This window comes from Amphiprion ocellaris, chromosome 10 (assembly GCF_022539595.1).
Source record: "Amphiprion ocellaris isolate individual 3 ecotype Okinawa chromosome 10, ASM2253959v1, whole genome shotgun sequence".
Taxonomy (NCBI): Eukaryota; Metazoa; Chordata; class Actinopteri; family Pomacentridae; genus Amphiprion; species Amphiprion ocellaris.
In genome coordinates, this window is record NC_072775.1 from 23,004,442 (window position 1) to 23,030,458 (window position 26,017).

At 39.8% G+C, this 26,017-nt stretch overlaps 1 protein-coding gene across 2 annotated transcripts in view; it reads left to right on the forward strand.

The window, feature by feature from the left end:
- Positions 1–442: 442 nt before the first annotated feature.
- The window catches only part of cacnb2b (calcium channel, voltage-dependent, beta 2b), a 50,120-nt gene continuing 24,545 nt past the window's right edge, over positions 443–26,017 (forward strand). Inside the window, exon 1 of one of the 2 annotated variants that reach the window (XM_023265060.3) lies at positions 443–971. In XM_023265060.3, the coding sequence (XP_023120828.2) occupies positions 954–971 (18 nt within the window). In that variant the 5' untranslated portion in view covers positions 443–953. Of the gene's footprint in view, positions 972–19,305; positions 19,537–26,017 lie in introns of those variants that run through there. The other variant, XM_055014652.1, reaches the window with a different exon arrangement.

The following is a 26,017-nucleotide window of genomic DNA, read 5'->3' on the forward strand; positions in this document are numbered from 1 at the left end:
GATTGCTTTCCACCAGCCTCCATCGAAGGGTTTTACAGCCATTTTAGACAACATGAATGAATCCACTGTTCCACAAAAAACATTTTTCATTATTATCTTGTCTGCCTTTTATTATCCCATTGCCTCTCCCAGAATAATCTGGCATGTTGGTGTGGTCACCATTCTGGAAATCACCGTGAGATGTGTTGAGAGGGTAACAACCTCTAGTTTTAACAGTGACATAAGGACACTGAGCCAGCGTGGTGACAGAATATCGTGATTACTCTCTCTGCATGATGAATACTGGGTTTGTCTGTCGTTCCATGCTGTAAATCAGGCGCACAAAGGAATTCTGCACTGCTTGCTTTTTAATTTCGTCTTTCCATTTTGGAGCCAGGCCATTAGAATGCTCCCATTTGTGCAGCCAAACCCCAGGAAGTTGTTTGGATGCACACACGCACACTAATCAGGCATCACACGCGCAGAGGACGGACTCTGGTCAACAGTATAAACGAGACATTCCTCACTTTGCGTTATTTTGGACTCGCAGACAGCGCGGGCGGGTTGGACACCTTCTTGGTGAGCTCAGTGGCTGAGGTCAGAGTGAGCGGTGTGCGGCGCAACAGATGCCGCACCGAGAAATAAGCCTTTAATACCCCTAGGACTCTGGAAAGGGTAACTACACTCAACACAATACAGACTTAAGTGAAACCCCTCGCGCAACTCATCCCGTCTCCGGCGGTGTCCTGCGCGTCACGGTTCCTCGGCAGGTGTCTCAACTTTACGCACAAAACCGGCGCTTCAAAAACGGCGTTTCTGCTGCCCTCCACGGCATCCTCGGATTTCTCCACCTGAGCGGTGTTCGAGGTGAAAGCAGTCTCATGGCATCGTCCACGTCCCCTTCGCTGGAGCCAGGTGATTGGTAAATTTGAGCTACAGCCGTGGAATAACGCGCGTGGACACCTCGAACCACCATGCCACCCAAAAAGAAGGTAAAACAACCAAAAATATGTGATTTTATGAGCGTGTCTGGGAGTGTGCAGGGGCGCGTGCGCGTGTGCTGAACAGGAAGGGTAGGAGAATACACCATCTGTTGCACTGGGCGTTAATCCTTGTGTGAGGCCTTTCCACATCATTGCACTCACTGTAACAGTCAGAACGCGCAGGGCAGAAAGAGATGCATATCCACATGCTTGTATCATGTCATGTGTCCAGCTGAATAACAGGCTTTAGAGGGGGTTGCATAACCATTGGTTTGTGAAGATCAGATGGAGTAAATCTCTTTTTCTTGCTTTTTCTCTCAGTTATGACTTCTGGACTTGCAGTGAATTTCATGTGTAATATTATGTAGAAGCACTAAAAATTGGCTTTATTTTCACCATATGGTGGTGTGGTGAGGTTTCCTTTGTACACGCAATCCATTGGATCACTATGGTTTCCTGAAAGACACTGACACCGGTTTTACTGTTGGGTTTTAATAAAATCCCTTCTTGTCATTTTATTGTAGACAGAAACAGGCGAAAAAAAGTGAATTAAAGCCGCACGCAGTGATGGAGAGAGATTCTAGTTTTCTTTCAGTGAGGAAACCATTCCGGAGATTGTGCTGTTTAGGTTTTACCGTCACATTTAAGTCACAGCTGGCATCCACCTGTCACTCAGAGGGTGATGTAACAGCGCTTACCATTGTTATGGAGGTATTCTCAGAATCTTTAAAGACTCTTCAAAGTGAAAAAAAATCTAATCCACACAACGATGATAGCTGAAAATAAACTACTGGTCCTGCTTAGATTTGGGTAAGATGAAGCAAAATTAAATTGTACCATCATTTAAGTTTTTTTGTTATATTTTTATGTAAAACACTGTTCCAATATTTTTCTTGTATGATTCCAAACCAGCAGAGATTTGGGAAAGAATGGTTGCTATTCTTCGCAATAGATCCAATTGTAATATTTTTTACTTTCCACTCTTTCTCAAATACACTACCCAGCCAAAAGAAAAGTTGCACACACTAATATTTTGTAACTAGCTTTGAGTATGACACTCATTTGTTGTGGCATTATTTCGATAAGCTTCTGCAATGTCACAGTATTTTCTGTCCAGAGTTGCATTAATTTGTCACCAACATTTTATATTGATGATGGGAGAATCGGACTGCTGTGCAAAATCTTCACCAGCACATCTCAAAGATTCTCAATGAGGCTGAGGTCTGGACTCTGTGGAGGTCAATCCATGTGTGAAAATGATGTCTCATGCTCCCTGATCCACTCATTTACATTGTGAGCCCAATGAATCCTGGCATCGTCATCTTGGAACATGTCCATGTCATCAGGGAAGAAAAACTCCACTGATGGAAAGACCTGGTCATTCAGTATATTCAGGTAGTCAGCTGACCTCATTCTTTGGGAACATAATGTTGCTGAACCTGACCAACCCTAGATCATAACCCTAACCCCCACAGGCTTGTAGGCTCCTTGGCATGATGAGTGCATCACTTCATCTGTCTCTCTTCTCACCCTGATGCTCCCATCACTTTGGAACAGGGTAAATCTGGACTCATCAGACTACATCCAGACACTATCCTTCAGGTTTTAATAATACTTTGGACAATTCTTAACCTGATATTTTAAGAAATCTTCTTAGTTGTTTTCTTTGCTTGATGCAGGCCAATAATTTGACCCTTCTGAGACAGATTAACATCCTTTCCCTGACCACAGGAAATGTCTTCCAACATGGTTGTTAAAGAAATGAGAACTGACAAAGAATCAGCACATGCTTACAACCATGTCAACTTTGGCTTCACAACAAACAAGCCCTACTTAATATTCAAAAAATACCCCTTTGTGCTAGAACAGTTTCCAGCCAATATTCCCTTCAGAGTGGATGACCCCTGTGGATATTTCTGAGATCCTGAACTGGCCACATACCAATTTTAATGCTGGCATGGTGACAGTCAGACAAATATGTGTATTACAACTGTAGCAAGTCCCATTTAGGGGCAGCTTGACCATATGTTTTCATTCAGAAGATTTTTCTAAAGCAACTACAAGAACATTTTATGGTAAGGTCTTTCAGCTCATTGCTTTGTATTTTTTTCCAGCCCTGCATCTTCACTGTATTCTTTCATTGTCAGTTTTTGGTAAAAAAGGCCGAAATTCAGCACTGTGATGCAAACAGAAGTTAGACAAAGTTAGGATCAAGCTCGGGGACAAATAGACAGAAGCCCCTTTGCACATGTACTCAACATACACAATCTGAAGGCAGTGGGAGGCGTCAGCTCCAGGTCTGAATTAGTAAATAACTTATGAGGTCAGAACTGGTGACTTTTGTCGGTCACTTTCAGCTAGGCCTGGGTGACAAAACAATAGTCTATAGACACAACAGCAGGAAGAAAACTGTTTGATATTCTTTGGTCTTTACAATTTGAATGCATTTGATTCAAACTGCCATGTAAGCAAATAATGAAAACTCAAAGTTTAATTGCATGATCCTTACACCATACTGCTGTCCTGGTTCATAAACAGCCTTTCATGCCATGATAATGGAGCCCCTTCACCCAGCATTGCTCTCCCCATCACTGCCCTGCAGGTCTCCCAAGGTGCTCTAGTCTGCAGCTGCCTTTACCTCTTGTTGCCTTTGCCTGGTACTACATGCCTCGTCTTTTAGAGGCTCAGCGATGCTCTTCTGGCGCCCTGCTTCAAAGGTTGATGCAAGATCCCACCCAGTGATACCTGCTCCAGGTCCCCCACGCAGAACCTGAACCTCAGTGCTTATAGTGCTTATATTTAATGTGTATGAAGGGGAGATGGTTCCTTTATACTTCCATCCATCCATTATCTATACACCGCTTAATCCTCGTAGGGGGCTGGACTCTATCCCAGCTGACTTAGGGTGAAGGCAGGGGACACCCTGGACAGATCACCAGTCTACTGCAAGGCTACATATACAGACAGACAAGCACACTCACACCTACGGGCAATTTAAAGCTACCAGTTAACCTCAGCATGTTTTTGGACTGTGGAAGGAAGCCAGAGAACCCAGAGAAAACCCACACATGTACAGGGAGAACATGGAAACATACAGAAAGATCCCAGGAAGGTCGGGACGTGAACCGGAGATCTTCTAGCTGCAAGGCGAAAGTGCTAACCACCAAGCCACTGTGCATTTTTACTTGATGCTTATTTATGTGGGTACATTTATTTACTTGTGTGCATTTTTAATTGCTGTGTTAACATTAAAGTGATTACTTGTGTGCATTGAGAAAAAAAAACAAAGTAGTTAAATTCAAAAGTGGTAAAATTGAAAGCAAACCTTCCTCATCATCATTATCAAAAATAGGTAATTAAAAATCAAAATAATTATCTGTCACTCATTAGAGAAACATTCATCATAACATTTCGTCCAGTCCTACTTTCAATACAGCTCAAGTCTAAAATGCAGTTGCATTAACAGACAGGCACACACAAGACTACAACCTACTGATGTAGGATATCGTTACATATACTGGGGAACACAACAGTTTAGGAGGGGATGCTGTAAAAATTGCGATCTCATCTCAGTGGAAGCTGCCGATGTGACTGCCGGTGTGGCAGCACAGTAGTGAAGTGGATTTGTTGTGTAGTAGATCTGAGAATAGTGTACAGGTAAAGAGAGTGTGCAGTGATTGTACTGCAGTGCTGTGTCTGGGCCGTCTCTGTTGAACAAAAGTAAAACAGAAATATCCGGGAATTGGTCTTTGCTGCTTAAATTAGGGAGCTGCTTTCTTTCAGTTTCTTCAGTTCGAGGATGAGAGCTTTCCAGATTAACTCTCAGAACCCCAAATACTCTCTGGGCCTTTTTACTTCGGCCACATTTTTACTCATTGTGAGTATTTATTTATTTTTTAAAGCGTAGATTTGGTTTCCTAACCAAACAGCACGTGACACATGAGTAGTTCAAGGACTGTTAGAAAGTTCAAAAAACTATTTTCCCTCAGTTTCTGGCTCTGATAAATGGTGTAATGTGAGAGTATTTTGTAAAGGCAACATGCCTTTCAAATCCAGCAACACTTTTTGGGATTCAGAGGCTGAATGGGACAATAAGGAACATGGCTGAGTATCTGTCACTTCATGTATAGTCTAATCTTGCACATGTGGCAAATATGACTTTTTTACCATGGCCCTCTGTCACTGTTGTGATTCTATGTGAATGATGGCATAAGGATCAATAATGTAAAAGTGACCTATGTCTGAATGACAGAATGCCGTTACTTTAGCAGGTTGATTTAGAGGCTAGAAGGAGGCAGATGCTTCTCTTGGAGTGAATGGAGACCAAAGACAGTCAAATAAAGTGAAAATTTGACTACAATTACCAGGGTACCCAGAAAAATGACTCTAAATGAATAATAATATTTCTCTGTATTGTCAGGATGTGTAACTAAGCAATGGTTTGTTAAGCTGTAAGCCCCGGCAGCTTGGTGTTAGGTTTGTAGCTTGTTTCAGCTCAAGTCACAAAAAATACAAAGGTTTCAGGAACTATGTTCATAACAGGAATAATATTTAACATTTACTGCTTTTCCCCCCAGATATCTCTGAATATTTATTCTTCAGAAAACAGGCTGTTGGCTCTGTCACTGAAATGTAATGACAACCCATCAGAAGCAGAAAGTGGGGTAGAAGAAACCACACAGTCAGTGGACTTCCTGCTGTCTTAGATTGCAGTGTGCTGTTTAGTGCTGGCCCACTGCTTGTTACCTAGAATAGGAAAAGCCTCTTAGCCTTCGTTACTGGGGTATTACATGCACATACCTGCTCTCCTTCTGAGCAGGAAGTGGGGCAATAAGATGTCAGAGCTGTCTGGAAAGTTCCAGAAGAACTCTCGCTAGACCTGCTTCCTTTGTGATTAGGACTGTTTCCAAGTTTCCGAGCTTATTGTTTGTGTCTTTTCACTTCCCTATATCTGTGTTTTTCTCTACTCATACAGCAGACAGACAGACAGACAGACAGGTCCAGTGATAGAGCTGGTCTAATAATTGTGCAGCGTGTGAGAATCATAACAGGAATTGGTGGCAAAATGATTGTTTATAATCCCCACACATGCAGAGGCCTCCTTGTCAATTCTAATCATGTTGCGTTCCAATGCTGTGCAGTGCAGAGGAGCAGACTTCTGTGAACTATAAATATAATGTACACCAATCAGACATAACATTACGACCACCTTCCCAATGTTGTGTTGGTCCCTCTTATGCCATCAAAAATGTTCTGAGCCACTGGGCCTGGACCAGATGACCTGTCAGGGTGTCCTATGGGTTCTGGCAGTGTTGGCTATGGATCCTTTGGGTTCTCTGGGTTGTGTAGTTTGGCCTCTGTGAATCAAACTTGTTCCACTACATCCTGCTGATGCTGGATCAGAATGGGGTCTAGGAAGTTTGGAGGTCAAATCAGCGTCTTGGGCGATTGTCATGATCCTCAAGATCTTCCTGACTGTTTGATGTATTTGCGATGTGGTGGGGTGCATTTTCCTGCAGGGGTAGGTCAGTGACATTTAGGATTGCCTTTTGCATGTCATATGTGATATGTCTAAATCTCATCAACACAGATGCCAAAATCCAAGGTTTTCCAGCTGAACACTCCATAGTATCAATATGTTCAATGTTATTCACTTCACCTGTCAATGGTCATAATGCTGTGGCTGATCAAGTGTATCTGTGACAGGAACCGAGCAAGTCAGGAATGGAGTCGTATAGATAAAATTAATGCAGCTATTGTGTCTCTCTGATGACTGTCAGGAAGCCTAAGCACATGCTGTGCAAGCAGCAGTGTTGGCTGTCTGTGAGGAGTTTGCATTTGTCTCTCTGTCTCTAAATCCTGGATTGACGCATGCTATCTTAATCTCCTTACTCAGAGACAATCATGACCCAGAGAGCCAGAGAGGGAGAGAGAAGGATCCACATACACAGTGCTTTTTTCCCCCTGCAATGATTTTTTTTTCTAATTTAGTCTTTGGTGCTGTGATTTTCTTAGAAGCAAATGTTTTTTCCCTTATTGATGTTCCTGCATGATGAATAAGGAGTCATTACTGCGAAATAATTATGATTTGGTAGTATGATGTAAAAAAAAAAAAATCATTATAATTTGGTGTTACTCTTGTGTCTTACTTTTATATTCAAGGCAATGACTGATCCCTCAATAAAACAAGAAAAGCAGTCAGAGCGCAGTACTCCGCCAAGGCTGCTCAGCTGTATGATTTCAGACGGACGAGATCTTTACAAACATTCGTGGTCCACAGCGGTCAATATGTAGTAGGATCAAAATCATGTGATCGTTAGCAGGCAGCTGACATAGTGTTCACTTGTTGTCATAGTTACAGTGCTGCTATCTCACAATGATACAGAAATCTTTAACAAATCCATGGATCCAGACTATAAGCCACATCACTGCCAAAGTCTAATCGGTTGATCCTTGTCATTTCTGACCTTTGCTAAAAATTTCATCCAAATTTGTTAGTCCATTATTGAGTAGTGTTGCGAACAGACAAACAAACTAATGCTGATCCTTACATAATAGAGTGATAAATGAACCTAGAGCATTCACCAGCTGTACTTTAGAAACCAGAACTGTGCAAAACAGGCAGGTCAAAATTTGGCTAGACTAACAAAAATAACGAGTTTTAGAGTTATAATCCCAGGATATCCTCTCAAAGCTGCAATCCCTCCATCATAAACCAGAAGGTTTAAAATTTTGACCTTCCCTTGAATTCTCTACTGTGCTGGGCTTTTTCTTTGTTTACGTCCCAGGAGAAGCAGTTCTCCCCAACTCGAATGATATATACACTACTATTCTAAAGGTTGGGGTCACTTCGAAATGTCCTTATTTTTGAAAGAAAGATATTTTTTTTCTATGAAGATAACATTAAATGAATCAGAAATACAGTCATGACATTCTCAATGTGGTAAATGACTATTCTAGCTGGAAAAAGCAGTTTTTTAATGGAATATCTACATAGAGGTACAGAGGAACATTTCCAGCAACCATCACTCCTGTGTTCTAATGCTACATTGTGTTAGCTAATGGTGTTGAAAGGCTAATTGATGATTAGAAAACCCTTGTACAATTATGTTAGCACATGAATTAAAGTGTGAGTTTTCATGGAAATCATGAAATTGTCTGTGACCCCAAACTTTTGAACAGAAGTGTGTATATTTCTGTACATTTGACAGAAGGCCTCTTTTTACCTGCTCTTTGTCATGTTATCAAAAGTTTCTCCAGGTCAGATAATCATTTGCCAACATTCTGCCATTCTTGATGTTTCTAGAGATAATCAGTGGAAGATTATTTTGATGTTCGACAAAGTCAAAAGAACACAACAGAAGAAGTGGCTTCAACAATGAATGCTAGTAGTAATTTTGCATCCAGTGACAATAGCACTTCATACTAACTTATTATGTGGGTTTACACTTTCCTTTCACTTTACAGCCAAAATAACAACCATAGTGGGACTGTCCGATGTTTCATATCCTACTTTTGACTGTCTCACAATCCAGGTCTAATGTGACACAATGGCAGCCATGGGAAGCTTGGCATGAGCTCCCCTGAAAACATGAGCTGTGAAATTTTGTCAAGTGAAGTCCATCCACCATTATTTATACAGCAAATTTTAAACAACAGCCTCCAAGCCTACAAAGTGGCTAGTTAAAATATTGAGCTTTAGATCCTGTAGTGTTATTTCTGATGTGAATTTACCTGTGTATACTAAATATTAAGGCTATAATCCTACAGTATTATTAATTGTGAGGATCAAACAATCACAACACTGATGCATGTTATTCATGCATGAGGGTTATTAATCACAAATTCGCTTAGATACTGGCCTCACCATCACAGCGAGGCAGCGCTATCACAAACTTGACTCATTTTAATTCAAAGTTGAAAAAAACAAAGACATATTTCTTTGATGCCAACCACCATTAAAGAAGCCAGTACAACAAAACTATTTTTTTGTGGTGCTAAAAGCAGGCAGTAGCAGCGACTTCTCATCTGCTTTCTTGTTCTTATTTTTCATATTTTTATTAATAGAATAAGGATAAACAAGGCTAAATGAAAAGCTTTATTAATGTTTTATCTGTTCTCTTTGGAAGTCATGGTGTAGTTTGCACACTCCATGTTGCAATAACTGTCAGTATGAACACAGCTTTGCACTCAAAAATCCAAGAATTAAATGGTCTGTATTTATATAGCGCTTTACTATGCCAGACAGGATACCCAAAGTGCTTTACATTATGAATGCGGAAGCTGCAATGCAAGGCGCTAACCACAACCCATCAGGAGCAGTTAGGGGTTCGGTGTCTTGCTCAGGGACACCTTGACAGGAGTTCTTCAGGCAAGGATTGAACCGGCAACCCTCCAGTTACAAGACGGCCACTCTACCCACTGAGCCATGCCACCCAACAAAAGAACGCAATTTGAGACACTGTGAAGGTCTGCACAGCAATACAAGAAAATGTTTTCTTTTTTTGCACATCTTTCTGCCCACGTATTTAACGCTTCTTATATGGGTCAGCTTGGGATGCTGTTTTCAACTGCTTCATGGAACAAACTTTAACTGCAGCTGATAAATTTTTTGGACAATAAAATAAGATGGAAATGAGAAGTGTGCTTCTGTCTGCCTCTGTCTGAAATCAAGGAAGCAGTGTTTCAGAAATGACTGATTATTCTGAGATGTTGCCACCATTAACTGTTAACTGCAGATGTGTGTAAATATGAGAATTGGAGGTGCTTGGATGTTGGACATCGAATAGTAATTTAACTGAAACAGTTTATGCCTTTAACACAAACTGACAACATTATAATAATGACAAAACCTACACCACCGTTCAAAGATTTGGGGTCACCTGGCAATTTTTTATGTTTTCCATGACAACTCACACTTTTATTCATGTCCTAACATAATTGCACAAGGGTTTACTAATCATCAATTAGCCTTTCAACACCATTAGCTAACACAATGTAGCATTAGAACACAGGAGTGATGGTTGCTGGAAATGTTCCTCTGTACCTCTATGTAGATATTCCATTAAAAATCAGCTGTTTCCAGCTAGAATAGTCATTCACCACATCAACAATGTCTAGACTGTAATTCTGGTTCATTTAATGTTATTTTCATAGAAAAAAATGTTTTTCTTTCAAAAATAAGGACATTTTTAAGTGACTTTTGAATGGTAGTGTATATTAACATACTGTATAACAAATTGTGTTCGATGTGGTACAGATTTGCTGCCTCTTTTGATCTATAATTGGAGATCTGAAGGGTTGCGATGCAGCCTTAAACTCCATAGACGGACACTCGTGCCAAAGTAAAGGTGGCGGTGCCAACCCAGCCATATCTGCTCTGTGGTAGCATCAGGCACAGGGCACGGAGCCAGTCTCCTTCAGACAGATGATGCAAAGCAGCTGATTAGACAGGGCTTGGAGAAAACTGGATTGGAGCACACTCTGCATGCAAATGAACAGGCTGTTAATGACCAAGAGATAGAACAGCAAAGAAATCTTCCCAGTATACAGAATAGCACATCAGAGGAATGAACAGCAGATGAGCTGTAAGAGGACTGCTGTAATCAGATGAAATCTCACTACTCCTCAGCCGCAGAAAGTGCCAATAGAGAAAAATATTTATAAGCAAAAATGAGAATTGTTTGCCCATGAACACCTGGGCTCAGTGCCAGCTGCTCACTGGTGGGCCAACAGGAAATTAGTCATTATTAGATTAGTGACCTGCTCCACAGACAACAATGAACTGGGTGTTTGGGAATCAGGCTGTGTTTTTGTCCTTTTAGATGCACGATTCTGTTCATTGAGAATGTTTTAACGTGACATTAGTCTGTATCTGCAGATCAGAATGTCCTGGATATGAGTAAATTTATTGCGTTTGTGATCTTTCCTCATGAAAAACGATTTACTTGTTGACACAAGATTAAGATGAGGGCAGCTTTTCAGGAGGACCAGCTCACCAACGGGGTCTACTTTCATACTTTGATCTACTTTCAACTGCTGCAGCAGAAAGATATTTTGGTTTCAGCTGTCAAACTCAGCAGGTAACACAGTGGTACACATTACTGTGCTCAGATATGGGGAAAATATCATGCGACAGACTGCACTGTAAGTGCTGTGAAAGAGGGGATATTTTGGCGAAGATGTCGTTCCTGCTCATTTGCTGCATGGAGAGCTTCAGGGCACTGGGAGGTGGAGGCAGGCTGAATCTGTTGTCTGTATGTCCCTGGGGGTATTTATGCAGGATTTGGCGTTTTCTGCTGTAAATCTTTGGCTCCCAGTGTGAGCACAGAGCAGCTACTAACCCACTATGCAAACACTGATGCACAGATGAGGCAGACCGGGAGGGTATGTGACAGTTTGAAACGTGACACATCTGTAATTAAATGCCAAATAAAACAAGCAGCACTCAACCCATACTTTGTGGTTTGCTGTGTTGTGAGATATTTTTTCTAAGTGAAATGTGTTGAAAATTTAACCCTTTGAACCTAAACTACACCATGTATCAGAGTCAGAATCTGTGAAGTTGGGAAAGATGGTGAAAGTATCAAAATCTAAGCTTAAAATTGTGATATTTAATCTAAATCTATTTATTCTATGTCTTTAATTTGATAAAAGTTTGTACTGTATAGAATGAATGAACGTTGTTATTTTATTTCGGACACGTGAGGGGAAAAAAAGCCACAGAAACAAAATATTCAAAACAACAACAAAACAAAACAACAAAACAAAGCAAACAATAACCCAACATATCCGGAAAGGAGTAGGACAAAGCATAAGTTTATTTACTCCGACCCCTTCTCCATCTCAATCAGTCACATACTGTAGTTATTCGTGTACATATTTACAAACAAGAAATTACTTATTTTCTATTAATGAACAAATATTAAACAAGAAAAGCACTCCAAGCAGTACTCCGCTAAGGCTGCTCAGTTATATCATTTCCAACCGATGAAATCTTGAAAATGGCAGAAATCACAGCAACATAGAATGTGGCCATTTAATGTAGATGTACCCACAAACAAAGTGATCTTGCGCTCATGCATGTGTATGTTATGTACAGATATGGGAACGAGTGACCTAAATATGTAGCAGGTGGCAGGAACTGATGGGACTCAGATTACCACACTAGAAAATATAAGGAAAATAAGTATAATTCATAGTTTTATGAATTTTCCTTATTGCCCTTTTTTGTAGTATTGATAGTGACTGTAGTGAACATGTCTATGTGTTTCAACACAACCAGGTGCCAGGTGACGTTAGAGCTCCCTGTTCACAAAGTCAGATTCAAACTATGAGATACTTCACTGCCTTTGTCCTGAAGGTGAGGAAGCGTGACGCTGAATTTTTGCCAATATCTGATTTGCTGATATTTCTCAAGTCATTTTGGTCACTTTCCAAGTGCAGCCAACGTCTAGTCTCTTCTATACTGGAATCAACGTGTTATTCTGCCAATGGATTAGTTGTTACTCAGTGTTTATTAGGCTAGTGCCTATATTTCATTTCATCAGTACTGATGATATCCTGATATCATGAAGCTGAAGGATCTACTCATACTAGAACTGGTGTGGTGGTGCAGAAGCATATAACAAGGTGTATTTTCCATCGCTATAAATGAGGGCTAGATAAACAGCAGCACCTGGGAAGCAGTCAGCAAGACACAGGCAATCACTGACTCATCTGCAGTATCTATAAATAGCAATATTTTGCATATATCTCCTGCCTTTGCGCATATCAACGCCTGCTCACATATAACAGTATTGCACAAGATGCTAGCATTTGCATGAAGAATTTTCAACTGTTTCAATTTTATCTCATCTTTATCAAATTCCATTTTATTTCGTTTTCATTTTATTTGTTATTTCAGTTGTATGAAGGGAACTCGCAAAATAAGAATTTCATTACTCAGGGAAGCCACTGTGTTTGTGCTGTGTATATGACAATAAAGTTCTTGAATCTTGAACACAGTTCACAGCCACAGAGCTACTGGCTAGAATACACCATACATAATACACAATGCATCACTGAATGCAAACACAAAGTCACTGTGCACCCAAGCAGCAAGCAGGCACACACACATTCTGTAGTCGGTCCAGCCACCCTTCATGTAGAGATGAGAGCTCTGGACCCTGCTCTGTCAGTCACGGTGGAGTTGCATTTTCACATACTTCACCTCACCATTTCTGCATCCACTCTTTGATGCTAAAAATTATATTGATGCTGCATCAGAGTCTGAGCTGTATGAGATGCAGGTTCAGAAGGAATCTGCTGCCTCCATGTTATTAGACCATCTTTGTTTCTGTCTCTATGTCTCCTTAAAACACTTGGAATTTAAAACACTTTGTGCAGGTATATTACCGTTCAAAAGTTTGGGGTCACCCAAGTAATTTCATGTTTTCCATGAAAACTCGCTTTTATTCATGTGGTAACATAACTGCACAAGGGTTTTCTAATCATCAATTAGCCTTTCAACACCATTAGCTAACACAATGTAGCATTAGAACACAGGAGTGATGGTTGCTGGAAATGTTCCTCTGTACCTCTATGGAGATATTCCATTAAAAATCTGTCATTCCCAACTAGAATAGTCATTTACCACATTAACAATGTCTACACTGTATTTCAGATTCATGTAATGTCATCTTCATAGAAAAAAACTTATTTTCTTTCAAAAATAAGGACATTCCTAAGGGACTCCAAACTTTTGAACAGTAGTGTATATGAGTACACCAGCGGTACAGGCTGGTACAGGCAAGAGACAAACTACTGGACAACTACAGTGGTCAAAATCTTGACCTGAAGTCCTAAGTTTAGGTCAAACTACAAAAATCCTGCGTGCTTCCCATGATACAACTTGATAGCCTCCCTTAGAGTCATTCACTGTGTGTGTCTGTAGTCATTTATCACATTAACAATGTCTAGGCTGTATTTCTGAATAATTTAATGTTATCTCCGCTGCAAAAAAATGCTATCCTTTCAAAAATAAGGGCATTTTTAAGTGACCCCAAACCTTTAGACAGTGATGTATGTGACTGACATGTGACTTGCATTAGGGACAGTTAACTGTTAGATGTTCGATGCCTTCAGCATTGAGAAATACAGCAGCAGTGATGTGCCTTCAGCACTTCCAAGCTGACCTAACTGTATTGACATTTTCTGTCAGTTCAATGGCTCCTCTATGGATCTCCCACTGATTTTAATGCACTACTCAATTACTGTTAACCTCCTTAATCAGTCTTTGAGGATGTCGGGATTTTGTGGTGGAGCAGAGGGTTGTATTGTGGAGGATGATTTTTTTCCCCCTCCGAGGATAATGCCATACAAATTGTAATGTATTTTCATCAGTGGGAGTCATTTGTGCTTAGGTAGCATATTTCTCTCAATGGAAGCCGTGGAAACGTGTCTCCATTTGTTGAAGGAGTGTGCAATGGGAATCACATCTTTGGAGACACAACAGTATAAAGTCTGTTACAATGGAGGATTGCTACTAGTGGGAAAGTTGAGATGTTGTCGAGATCAGGGGATGGAACACAGAAGGAATCTTAAATGAAGATGCATGAACAGATGTTTGTTTTCTTTCAGATCACAGAAACTGAGACTGTAGAAACCCTGGTGCATTATGCAATTTGTCACGGTCCCCCCTTTGCTATTTACATAAGATGCCAATTTACACCTCAAAATCGGATTTTCTTGTAGTTTTGTCAGTCATTCCCATTGATCATGATAACATTTAATCTCCTAAACTGATTACTTAGATCCGTGGATCAGATCGTAGACATTGCCTTGCTGTGGAGACCATGTGGCAAGTAACCACCTGTCATTTATTTAGACAGGCTGTAAACAAGTTGTCAGTTTAACTATATTAACCCCACTACTACTTTTCCCAAATGAAAACAATGCACCTTTTTAGTTGCAGTTCAGGTGCACTAACAGTACTTTAATATTTACTGTCAAATAACTCAGTATCGATTAAGTGTCTGAAATGTGTTGTACCTGTTTGGTAATGTATAGCAAATAGCCCGAGATGCCAAACCAACTACTTAGTCCTAATCCTTTCTTTTCTCATTTGAAACATGCCTTCTGAAAACTCTTCAACTAAAGCATAAATCTTAGCTGTGTTCAGACAAGTTTAAAATTTTAAGTCAGTTTCTTTGTACACTAGAAAAAAAACCCACAAATTATTGACCTCTCGGTTCAATCCCAGAAGTAAGAAAATCAAAATGAACTACTACTAGTGACTACTTTAAAATCCGGCTTTGGAACAGAGCCTGGCTCAACAATATGAAAAAAGCCCTTTATTGTCTTTGATAGCTGCATGACAGAGAGAAAAAATAGACTATAGACAAGAGATCTGGAAAGTTTAAAAAGTGAAGAAAGTGCTGGTAAGTTATATATACACATGAAAACCAGTTATAATATCTGCGCTGCCACACTTGTGGGAACTGTCTGTAGTTTTTTCTGTGATCACAAAGCAGTTGTTTAACTTTGTTAAAGTCCCTCTGCAGTCATTGATTAAACTCAAAAAAATGGATCTGCAAATTCAAGTTACATATTTAAAACTGTTTGAATTGTTATTTTTCCCTAAAAATAATCCCTTTCTTAAAATCAGAAATGCACTCAGAATGCAGTACTCCACCAGGGCTCTCCATTCCCCCATAGGGCATTGTCAGAAATGCAGCATTTTTTGTTTTAGAAATGCAGCATTTGTTTATTAGTTATTGATGATCAGAAATCACGGCAACAAAGAATGTGGCCATTTAATATAGATGTGCCCACAAACAAAATGACCCTGCGCTGCACAGGCGTGTGTTATGCATGTGTATGTTATGATACTGAGTCACGTGATCTAATTATGTAGCTGATGTAGTGTTTACTTGTTGTCATAGTTACAGTGACGCCGTGCCACTATCTGGCAATGACACAGATCTTCAACAAATCCATGGATCCAGACTATAAGCCGCATCACTGCCAAAATCTAATCACTTGGTCCTTGTGTCATTTCCGACCTTCCTTGAAAATTTCATCCAAATCTGTTAGCAACATTACTCAAAAACGGACTAAGAAACAGAAACGTATGCTGATTGTCACATAACTCCACCATTCCTTGGCGAAGTAATGACTTAGATTTTAAGAAAGAAATGTCCACAATGTTGCTTCCTCTTGTCTATACAAATCTATGAAGTTCCCATCTCTTCACTGCTCAATACATTAGAGCACACCAGCTCACCCACAGCTCAGCCCAAACACTGCAAACCTAGTTCAGTTTAGTGTACAGTCATTTTTCTGAGCTTTCTATGGGGCAGCATTAGCACTGTCTTATCCACTGTATGACAGACAGCTGTCTGTGGATAAGACAGTGCCAGATGGTGGCTGTATCCAACCAAGACTGGATTGAATAAAGTGTAACCTGACTGTCCTTCAAGGGTTTTACATCAAAGTTGGTTTTTTTAGATCAGCTGTTTGTGAACTTTCTTTGGTTTGAAGTTTGAGGGAAACTTCATTGTTCTTCAGAGTAAAGCAGGGCTTTGGAACAATTTGCATCCAGGCACATTTTATTACCCCTAGTAACGTGTCATTGGTCTATATAAGAGTTTTGAATCAGGGGTGAAAGTCAACTTTGTTCTGTCCAAGTGATTTCTCTCTCGCTTTGCTGTTATCTGGAATTCACACCAACAGCAGCTGGATAAATATTTAAATGAGAACGTCAGTATACAACAGTTTGTCATGTAAGAGCTGCTCATTACTGCACATCCAGGGAACCTAAAGTCTGCGCTGAGTTTGAGAACCTCTGAGATCAGGCTCAACATGCAGAAGACCATGCAGTGTTCTGTACCGGCTGTGTTCTGAAGGAGGGATGCGATACGATTGACACCATTCACCAGACCATGAATGATCTCAAGACTTTTGACTCTGTGACCCTGACTTGACTTTCAGGCTTATTTTTGACAGTTTATTCTTTGGAAGAAGAAAGTTTTGCTTTTTTTTTTTATTAACTCAAAATCAACCAATAAGGAATAAGTTTGAAAACATTCAAATCAACCCCTTCAAGTATTGTTTAATGTGGACGTGAGCTGTATGTCAGCATTTCTTTAAGAACCAGTCCAGAGTTCAGTTTGTCCTCTAGGGAATCGCAGTGCTCCAGGCCAGCCAGCTGGCTCCTGGTGACTCGATGGCTCTGATTATTTCAGTTTAGGGATGGAGTCCATCTCCCCAATCAGACGCTTCTTTCCTAATGTACTCCCCTGGCGCGTGTCGAAAGAGCTGTGTAAACGCTTTTGAGTGGTACAGGAGTCACCTTCAGATAGCACAAGGGAGAACGTGGCTTCACTTGTTCACATCATCCTTGTCCTCCACCTTCCTTTGCCCACCCTCTAATCCACGTAATCACGTTAATGGGCCAGGATGGCTCTCCAACAGGCAGACACAGCAGGGAGAGCAGGACGGGCTGGGAGGAGATGGAGGGATCAATGAAGGAAAGGGGAAGAGAGTTAGAATATACAAGTCAATGAGAAAAATTCAACTTAGAGCAGCTGTATTGGACAGTTTCAATGGTGGGTAGAGAGAAACTGTTGTGTAGGTCAGGAATTCTGGGTATTTTCAATTAGGATGCAGATTTTGAGATCAAAAAAAGATGCTCTGTGGAACAGTGTTCAACTAATTATGTCCACTATCAGTTAATATCTGGATTATATTCTTTTGGATATTTTGACTTTATTTTATTTTTGTTATTGTTTTATCTACACTACCGTTCAAAAGTTTGGGGTCACCTAGACAATTTAATTTTTTCCATGAAAACTCACTTTTATTCATGTGCTGACATAACTGCACAAGGGTTTTCTAATCATCAACTAGCCTTTCAACACCATTAGCTAACACAATGTAGCATTAGAACACAGGAGTGATGGTTGCTGGAAATGTTCCTCTGTACCTCTATGTAGATATTCTATTAAAAATCATCCGTTTCCAGCTAGAATATTCATTTACCACGCTAACAATTTCTAGACTGGACTTATTATTAATTTTAATGTTATCATCATTGAAAAACCCCTGACCCCAGGGATATTTGCCTCTAGAAAATGATTTACATAAAATTGTTGACCAAGTTCAGGCACTTTATTTGTTAAATACATAAATAGCCTCTTGATAATGAAACCTATCAGTGAGTTGACGTGTACTCTAGCGCCACCATCACACCAAACTTTTAAATTAGAATTAATGTATCCTGAAAAGTTTTCATACAAATCTTCTAAGATTTCCTGAGAACATTAATGACCACAAGAGTATGAACCCCATGGGTTTCGGTGATGATATGACCTTTTCTGTAGTGCTGCCATAAGATCAAACTTTCAGTTTTAGAGTTAGTGTATCTTGAATGACACAGGACAAAACTTGGAATGTCTTCAGAGACATGGTGGCTGGAAATATTGCCTTTCCAGTCTCAGCGTTCTAAAGGCTTGCTGTTGCTTCACCTTTTAATTTGAAAATTCCTGCCAAAATGAGCAAGCATATGTACGCTTCCAAGTCAACTACATTCAAGTCTTTCCAACTGTCCCCATACACATGCTTCCCCTCTAAATTTGTCATCCCAAGTATAGTATTTTCAATCAATGGAGGTATGAAGAGCTCTAATGATGGCTTGACGTTTTCAATATGGCTGATTGCATATCTGGTGAAGCCTGGAACCATTTTGATAATATAAGTAGCGCTAAGTCTACCCTGCTGTTGAAGTGGGGAAATGGACCATATTATCTTTCCATTTTTGGAAGGGATCGTGTCTGCTGGTTGTTGAGAGACAACAGGAGGGTCAGCACACTCATTCTCCTCAGATGAGAATGCCTCAAAATCAGGGTCGTCCTCAACACAACCTTTTGTCTCAGGAACATTCTCCTCTGTCACTTTGACTGTCAAAGAGCTGTTCCAAAACATCAACAGTAAACCTTTTCCCACAGGACATTTTCAAATGAGAGAGCATGTAGACTGCAGTAAACACAGAGCACAATGAAGAATGATTTGGATCGAATGCTGTCCTGCGAGTGTTATGATCCGTGCTCCAGCCCTGCCCTTCTTCCTCCTTCTCCCTCTTTTTTCCTTCTTTCTCCTATGGTTCCTCATCTGTTTATCTGTTTTGACCTGTCTGTCCCTTTGGCTCCCTCTGTCTGTCATCTCTCCCTCCTGTCTCTCTCGTCCCGGTCTCTCTCTCTCTCTCTCTCTCTCTCTCTGCTCCCTGCATCTCCTGGCTGCAGTCTGATTGCAGTAATGTTCATCAGCTGCAGTAATTAGTTCACTCTACTCACCTGTTCGCTCCCTCACCTCCAGCTGTATGAACTCTGTTCATTCGCTCACTCTCCACCAGATCATAGACTCCGAGCCCTTCCTGGATTCTGGTTTTCCCACCAAGCCCTGCTTACCTCCTGACTGCTTCAGCCCCCCATGGACTCAGCTCTCCCCCCGGATTCCTGCCAGTTCCTGTTCCTTGTTTCCTGTCTCCTTAGTTGCATTTGGATTCTGTTTTCCCCAAGCCTGTCTCCCCATTTTTGTGAGTACCTCAGTCTGGCCAGACCAGTTATTTCTCTTGCCTTAGTTTGTTGTAGTGTTCATTTTTGGGTTTAGTGGTTTGTTACATTAGCTCTGAGTAGGTTTTGATTTAGTTTCCCCTTTTGTTAGTTGTTAATTTTCGTAGAGTGTTTGGTGTTGGTTTTCCCTCACAATCCAGTTTCCCTTTTGTGTTGTTGTAGTTCTTGTTTTGTTTAATATTTTCCTTCTGTCTCCCCGCTTCTGTGTTCTGCGCCTGGGTTCTCTGATCCTCCCGTAACAGCAAGCTTTTATGTTTGCTCCGCCCTTATTTTGCATGAACTACTAATGTCCTTGCAGAAACACCCCGCCCTTCAAAGTGCAAGAAGTGTCAGTTGTACTTGAGCAGGTGTGAGTACAGTAGGTCACATATGCACACACAGACATCTTCATACCCATGGTACGGGAAAGTCCTCATGAGAATATCGTTTGCTCCTCCTCCCTGTCACGTTGGCACCAAAAGTGGAAAATTATGGTCCCTCTACTCACTTCAACAACAAGGTAGAAGTGCTGCTAAGAGTGTGTCCCAGACACAGACATGTTGAAGACAAAGTCATTATTCAAGCTCTTCATGTAACTGTTAATTGATAATCTTGCACTTGAGATGATTTTAGAGGGAGGCGTGTGTAGTTGAAAAGAGTTGGATGTGATCAACTCACATACCTACATTGGCCTCCTTGGTGTCCGTAAATAACGTACACATGCAGAACACACGCCTGTGCTCAGCGCAGTCATTTTGTTTGTGGGTACATCTATATTAAATGGCCACAATCTGTGGTGTCGTGATTTCTGCCACAAATTTTTTTCAAGATTTCAGTCAGAAATCATACGACTGAGCAGCCTTGGAGTACTGTGAGTGATTTTATAGTTTTTTTTAAAAAATATAATTCATGGCATTCTAACTGGGCCATACTGCACAGCAGACATTTCTGACTTCCCTGTCCTTCTAGTCACAGTTGTGCAGGACTTTATATTGCAGTGAAAAATGAACCCACAGTGAGGAAAAATGTGACAGGAGCAAAAAAATCCAACCAGAAACAGCTTTGAGTTTTGAGGGGCAAGTTCAAAGTACTTGTTTTTACAACCAAATCTTTGACATTTTAGAAGCTGAATAATGTTAACAGGCTTATTTTTTTCCCAAACTAATCAATCATTTGATTGAATGTCTAACCTGATGATTATGGGATAAAATGGAAAAACATGGTTTAGTCATTTTACTATATATAACTACAAATGTGGGTAAAAAGTTATTTTCAGACAGTTACACAACAAGATAAAATAATAAAATGAAACACAGAACAGGTTCAATCCATATTTTTGTGCCACAAACATCAGTACAGCCCACACAATAATTTAAAATGCAAGAATAATGATATTTTCATATACTGACGTGAGACATGACTTTATGAGGTAAAATCCCGTCAATAATTCATGTGGTTTCCTCGTTTTTTCTTTCCCTCTCATATCTAAGTCACCTGCAGTAGCTCAGCATTGTTTAATAATTCAGCGTTGGCGTTTTGTAATGTTGGCTGGGTGACATTGGCTTGCCGGAGAGGCGTGTGCTGTGCGAACAGATGTCTACACCAGGCACGGGTAAACAAAAACCTGGGCATAATTGCGCCTCAGGGAGATTTACGGCCACCTCGTCTCTGATTCCCTCCTCATCATGTTCAATTCTCTGTCAGGACATTATCTCCACCGCACCCTCCTTTCTACGCTGTATTCTCTAATTACCAGCACGATCCCATCTTGTTAATACACGGTGTTCAAATCCTTTTTTTGTCATGTTATTTGAGGCCTTGTCTGCCTCCAAGGTTAATGTAGTTTTTCTCTCCTATTTTAAAGATGTTTCAGTTTATCTTTCTGATATATCATTCTTTTCTATTCTGCTTTTATTCCTAACTCATTTGATCCATAATGAATTTAGTCTACAATGTTTTGCTAAACATATTACAAGGGGATTTATGAAAAAAGAGCAATGACAAAACATTAGAAAAGACAATATAATACATTCATATATTGGTCACCTGTATTGCATAAGTCTGAGCATGACCAGTTGTAGCACCTTGAAATTGTCAGTGCTGCATTTTTCTCTTTTTATAGCACTTTTTTTCTTTACTTGAATGATTTCAACAGCTCTGTTTATAACATCTTTGAATCCTTCTTAACCCTTAGATGCATAAGTGGGTCAAAAGTGACCCGGTGTGGTCATTTTCTTGCTATATCTTTGTGTATCTTTGCATGAAAAGTTTTTTTTTTTTTTTTATTTCGTATTCTAGACATTACTTAAAAAATGTTTTTTTGATATCATTCCATTTAAATTTTAAGTTACCTTTTACACTTTTAAATAAATTCTATTATTTGTATTACTATCCCAAGCTCTTTATCACTGGTAATATCATACAAGAGGTGATGAAGTGCACAAAGAGGAGGGATGGAGAGCAGCAACAACTGGAGGAAACGGGTAGAAAAATGTCAACAAAATGGATGTTGACATTCTTCTACTGCTGCCATGCATTATTCTTATTTTTAAATTATCAAAAATGTTCAACATCTGTTATAAAGTGAACAATAAACATTTCAAACATGAAATAATTCTTGTGTGGACAAAAAATAAGACACAAATAATAATCAGGGCTCGGACTTTAACACAATAATTTCGATTAGTTAATTACAGAAAAAATAACGTGTTAAAAAAATAATGTATTTAATTGCACCTTTTCAGTTGTCTAATTTCTGGCACACCAGTAACACTGGTGCACACTCCAGCCCAGTAGGTGGCGGTAATGCACCTAAAGTCTGTTTGCCAGCTGCGAAGAAGATGCACAGAATTCTCTGAGTGATGTCAGCACATAAGAAAGTTTGGTGAACAGTGATGGAAGATGAGACCACTTCTCACGCTTGCTTATTTTGAAACCGAGTCACCAGACTTTGTAGGCATTTAAAAGAATGGATTTGACTGGTGATTCTATACATGCAGTTTTTTTATGTACCAGTGAAATTTAAGTTTTGACTCTCTCCCCGTTCATTTAGACCAGGGGTGTAAATCTCATTGTAGTTCAGGGGTCACATACAGCAACAACAATTTGATTTCAAGTGGGTCGGACAAGTAAATTCATAGCATATTAACCTATAAAAAATAATGCATTTTTCCCTTTGTTTTAGAGCAGAAACATCCTATTCTGAAAATGTTCACATTTAATAAACTATCTTTTTAAAAAAACATTATGAACAACCTGAAATTTCTTAAGAAAAATAAGTGCAGTTTCAATGACGTTATGCCTCAGTTTATGGTTTACATATTACAACTAACAGATCACAGTGTATGAGGTATCTGTAACTGAACCATATAGCATTTTACTTTATAATCAAAACAACTGGCTAAGATTGAGAAATTATTTTAAATTTTCAGTTTTACAAATTTGTAATTTGCAATTAATGTCTTGTCTGTTTTTACACTTGGTAAAGTCACCCCACGGACCAGATTGAACCCTCTGGTGGGCTGCTTTTGGTCTGCGGGCCATATGTTTCACACCCCTGAGTTAGACGGAAGTCTGGTCTTGTCAGATCAAAGTAACTGCCCATAAGATGACGATGTGAGACTTTACCTATAAGGACTTTGTTTATGACCCAGTGCTCCAGATATTCCTACCAACCAGCTGTGCAACGCCAAATGTTAGCATACTAGAGTGTTAATCTAAGAAAAAGGAGATGAAAATGGTGAACATCAACTAATGGTGAACAGTGAGTGGTGCCTTAGTACACTGTAAAACAAAAAAAGGTAATATTCCTCCAGGTGAAGTGCCAAATAAATATTATACTTGATCCATTTCATCTGTTAAATAAGAAAAGCACTCAGAGAGTGCAGGACTCCGCTAAAGTTGCTCGTTATATAATTTCCGACGGCTGAAATCTTAAAAAAATTTGTTGCAGAAATCATGGCGCCATAGAATGTGGCCATTTAATATAGATGTACCCACAAACAAAATGACCTTGTGCTGAGCACAGACGTGTGTTATGCATGTGTACATTATGTACAGGTACCGAATCGCATGACCTAAATATGTAGCGGGCGGCGGGAATTGATGTGGCTCGGAAACACTCCCACAATTTAATCAGTTGTTCTTCACATCATTCTGCAGCAGTCGATTTGTAGTAGGATTGCAATCATGTGATCGTAGTGTTCACTTGTTGTCATAGTTACAGTGACGTTGTGCCGCTATCTCGCAATGATACAGAAATCTTTAACAAATCCGTGGATCCAGACTATAAGCTGCATCACTGCCGAAATCTAATCAGTTGGTCCTTTTGTCATTTCTGACCTTCCCTGAAAATTTCATCCAAATCCATTTTGAGTAACATTGCAAACAGACGGACGGACAAATCAGTGCCGATTGTCACATTACTCCACCGAGGCTTCACCTCCTTGAAGGAGTAATAAAATGAAAATACGTGTGAAATTGCAATAAAATCTGACACGTTTTTGTGATTTTGGTGATATCGTTTCCATGTGTTTCAAAAATACAGAAAGAAATTAGCAACATTTAAAAAAACAACCACAAAAAAACATGTACAGCTACCGATTTATTTTTACAGTGTATAGTCTCTCAGACCTGCAGCCAAAGCCCACTGTGCAGGTTTTACTGTACCCAGCTAGGAACGGATGGGCCAACCGTTCATGTGGGTTTCTGCTCTGCTTCTCACTGAACTTATGAGATGAGCTCATCAGAAGCTCCTCTTCTGTTGGTTATTTCTCCTTCTGTCCTTGTCTTTATATGTTAATGAGCAAGCATAGGTTGAAATGTTGTTGTCAAACTGAAACCATCAGATTTTTTTTTTTTTTTTTGCCAAGATGGTTGTTGTTGCAACTGTGCCATTTTGCTCTTTCCTAGTACGTTTCCTCTCATTGCGCCTCATTTACCCAGTGCTCCTTTTCCTCAGCTCTCCCTCAGAATACACTCCTAATTTCATATTTCAAGCCATTAAACTAGAGTATTTTGAAGCTGAAGATAGGTCCATCACACAACAATTGGCCTGTAGTAGTGACACGCTGTGTAATCCATCATTGTCAGTGTCCCACTAGTGTCAGGCATCGCAGTGTGCACTCACTTGGAATAACACAGAGTGGGAGCAGGTGATGGGTAAACGGGAGCCAGAGGGAAATTGTTCTCTAGCATGAGGTTTGAACAGTGAACACAGTGACTGACTTTCATATTCATTCAGTATGTTCTTATTAGCCTCTGTAGTGAACAGAACAGAGCCATCAGTCCGTTTATTTTTTCATTTGTCTCAGGAGTGCTGACACATACACTACCTTTTAAAAGTCTGGGGTCACTTAGAAATGTCCTTATTTTTGAAAGAAAATCTTTTTTTTTCAATGAAGATAACGTCAAATTAATCAGAAATACAGTCTAGACATTGTTAATGTGGTAAATGTTAAACTATTCTAGCTGATTTTTAATGGAATATGGAATAGGCCCATTTCCAGCAACCATCACTCCTGTGTTCTAATGCTACATTGTATTAGCTAATGATGTTGAAAAGCTAATTGATGATTATAAAACCCTTGTGCAATTATGTTAGCGCGTGAATAAAAGTGTGAATTTTTACGGAAAACATGAAATTGTCTGGGTGACCCTAAACTTTTGAACGGTCTTGTAGTTTTGGAGGATAGTGACTGTGGCCGTGTGCTATGTGATGTTTTGCTGGAAAATCTGACTATTGTCTCTTTTATGTTCAGTGGCAACATTTTGCTAGTGAAGAAAGCTGTGTGTCATTTGTTGGCAGCACAGGCTAGGTTAGACAGTGTTCAAAGTATGAATGGTTCATTAAATTACATTTGGTTCCTTGTAGTTGTGAAGCGTTGTTGTGAAGAGATCAGGTTTCATTCTACATTGTATAGATGCTTACATTCTGGTCCACATTTGCTCTTTTGCACATATTTTGGTTGTATGTATCTTTTGTCTGTGTTTAATATTGCTTTATAGGGTTTATTTTTTAATGCTGCTAATGCGGACAGTGTGATGAAGTGGAAACTAAGTCCCAAATCATGGGCCAGAGTCTATGACTTGACTGTGTTCAAATGTTCTAAAAGCTTCTTTAAAGATCCACAAAAATCACCAGGAGAAGTCAGCAGCAGGATTTATTGTCAACAGAAAATCCGGGAGTAGTTCTTAGCAGTGATAACACCTCAAGAAAAACCACGGATACAGACCTGTACATCGTCTTTTATGCTGTGAGAGATGGTCATTTTGTCCATGCCTATAGGGCGTATTATTGAAGTGACAGTTTTGACATCATTATACTTTTCTGAATCTGTTGGTCAGATCTTGACATCAGGTTATCATATTTCCCCACTAGATCACCCCCTACAGAGAACATTATGTTACCATTAGGTCATGTTTTACAGAGAACATACCCAGACATGTTCAGACTCTGCCTTACTG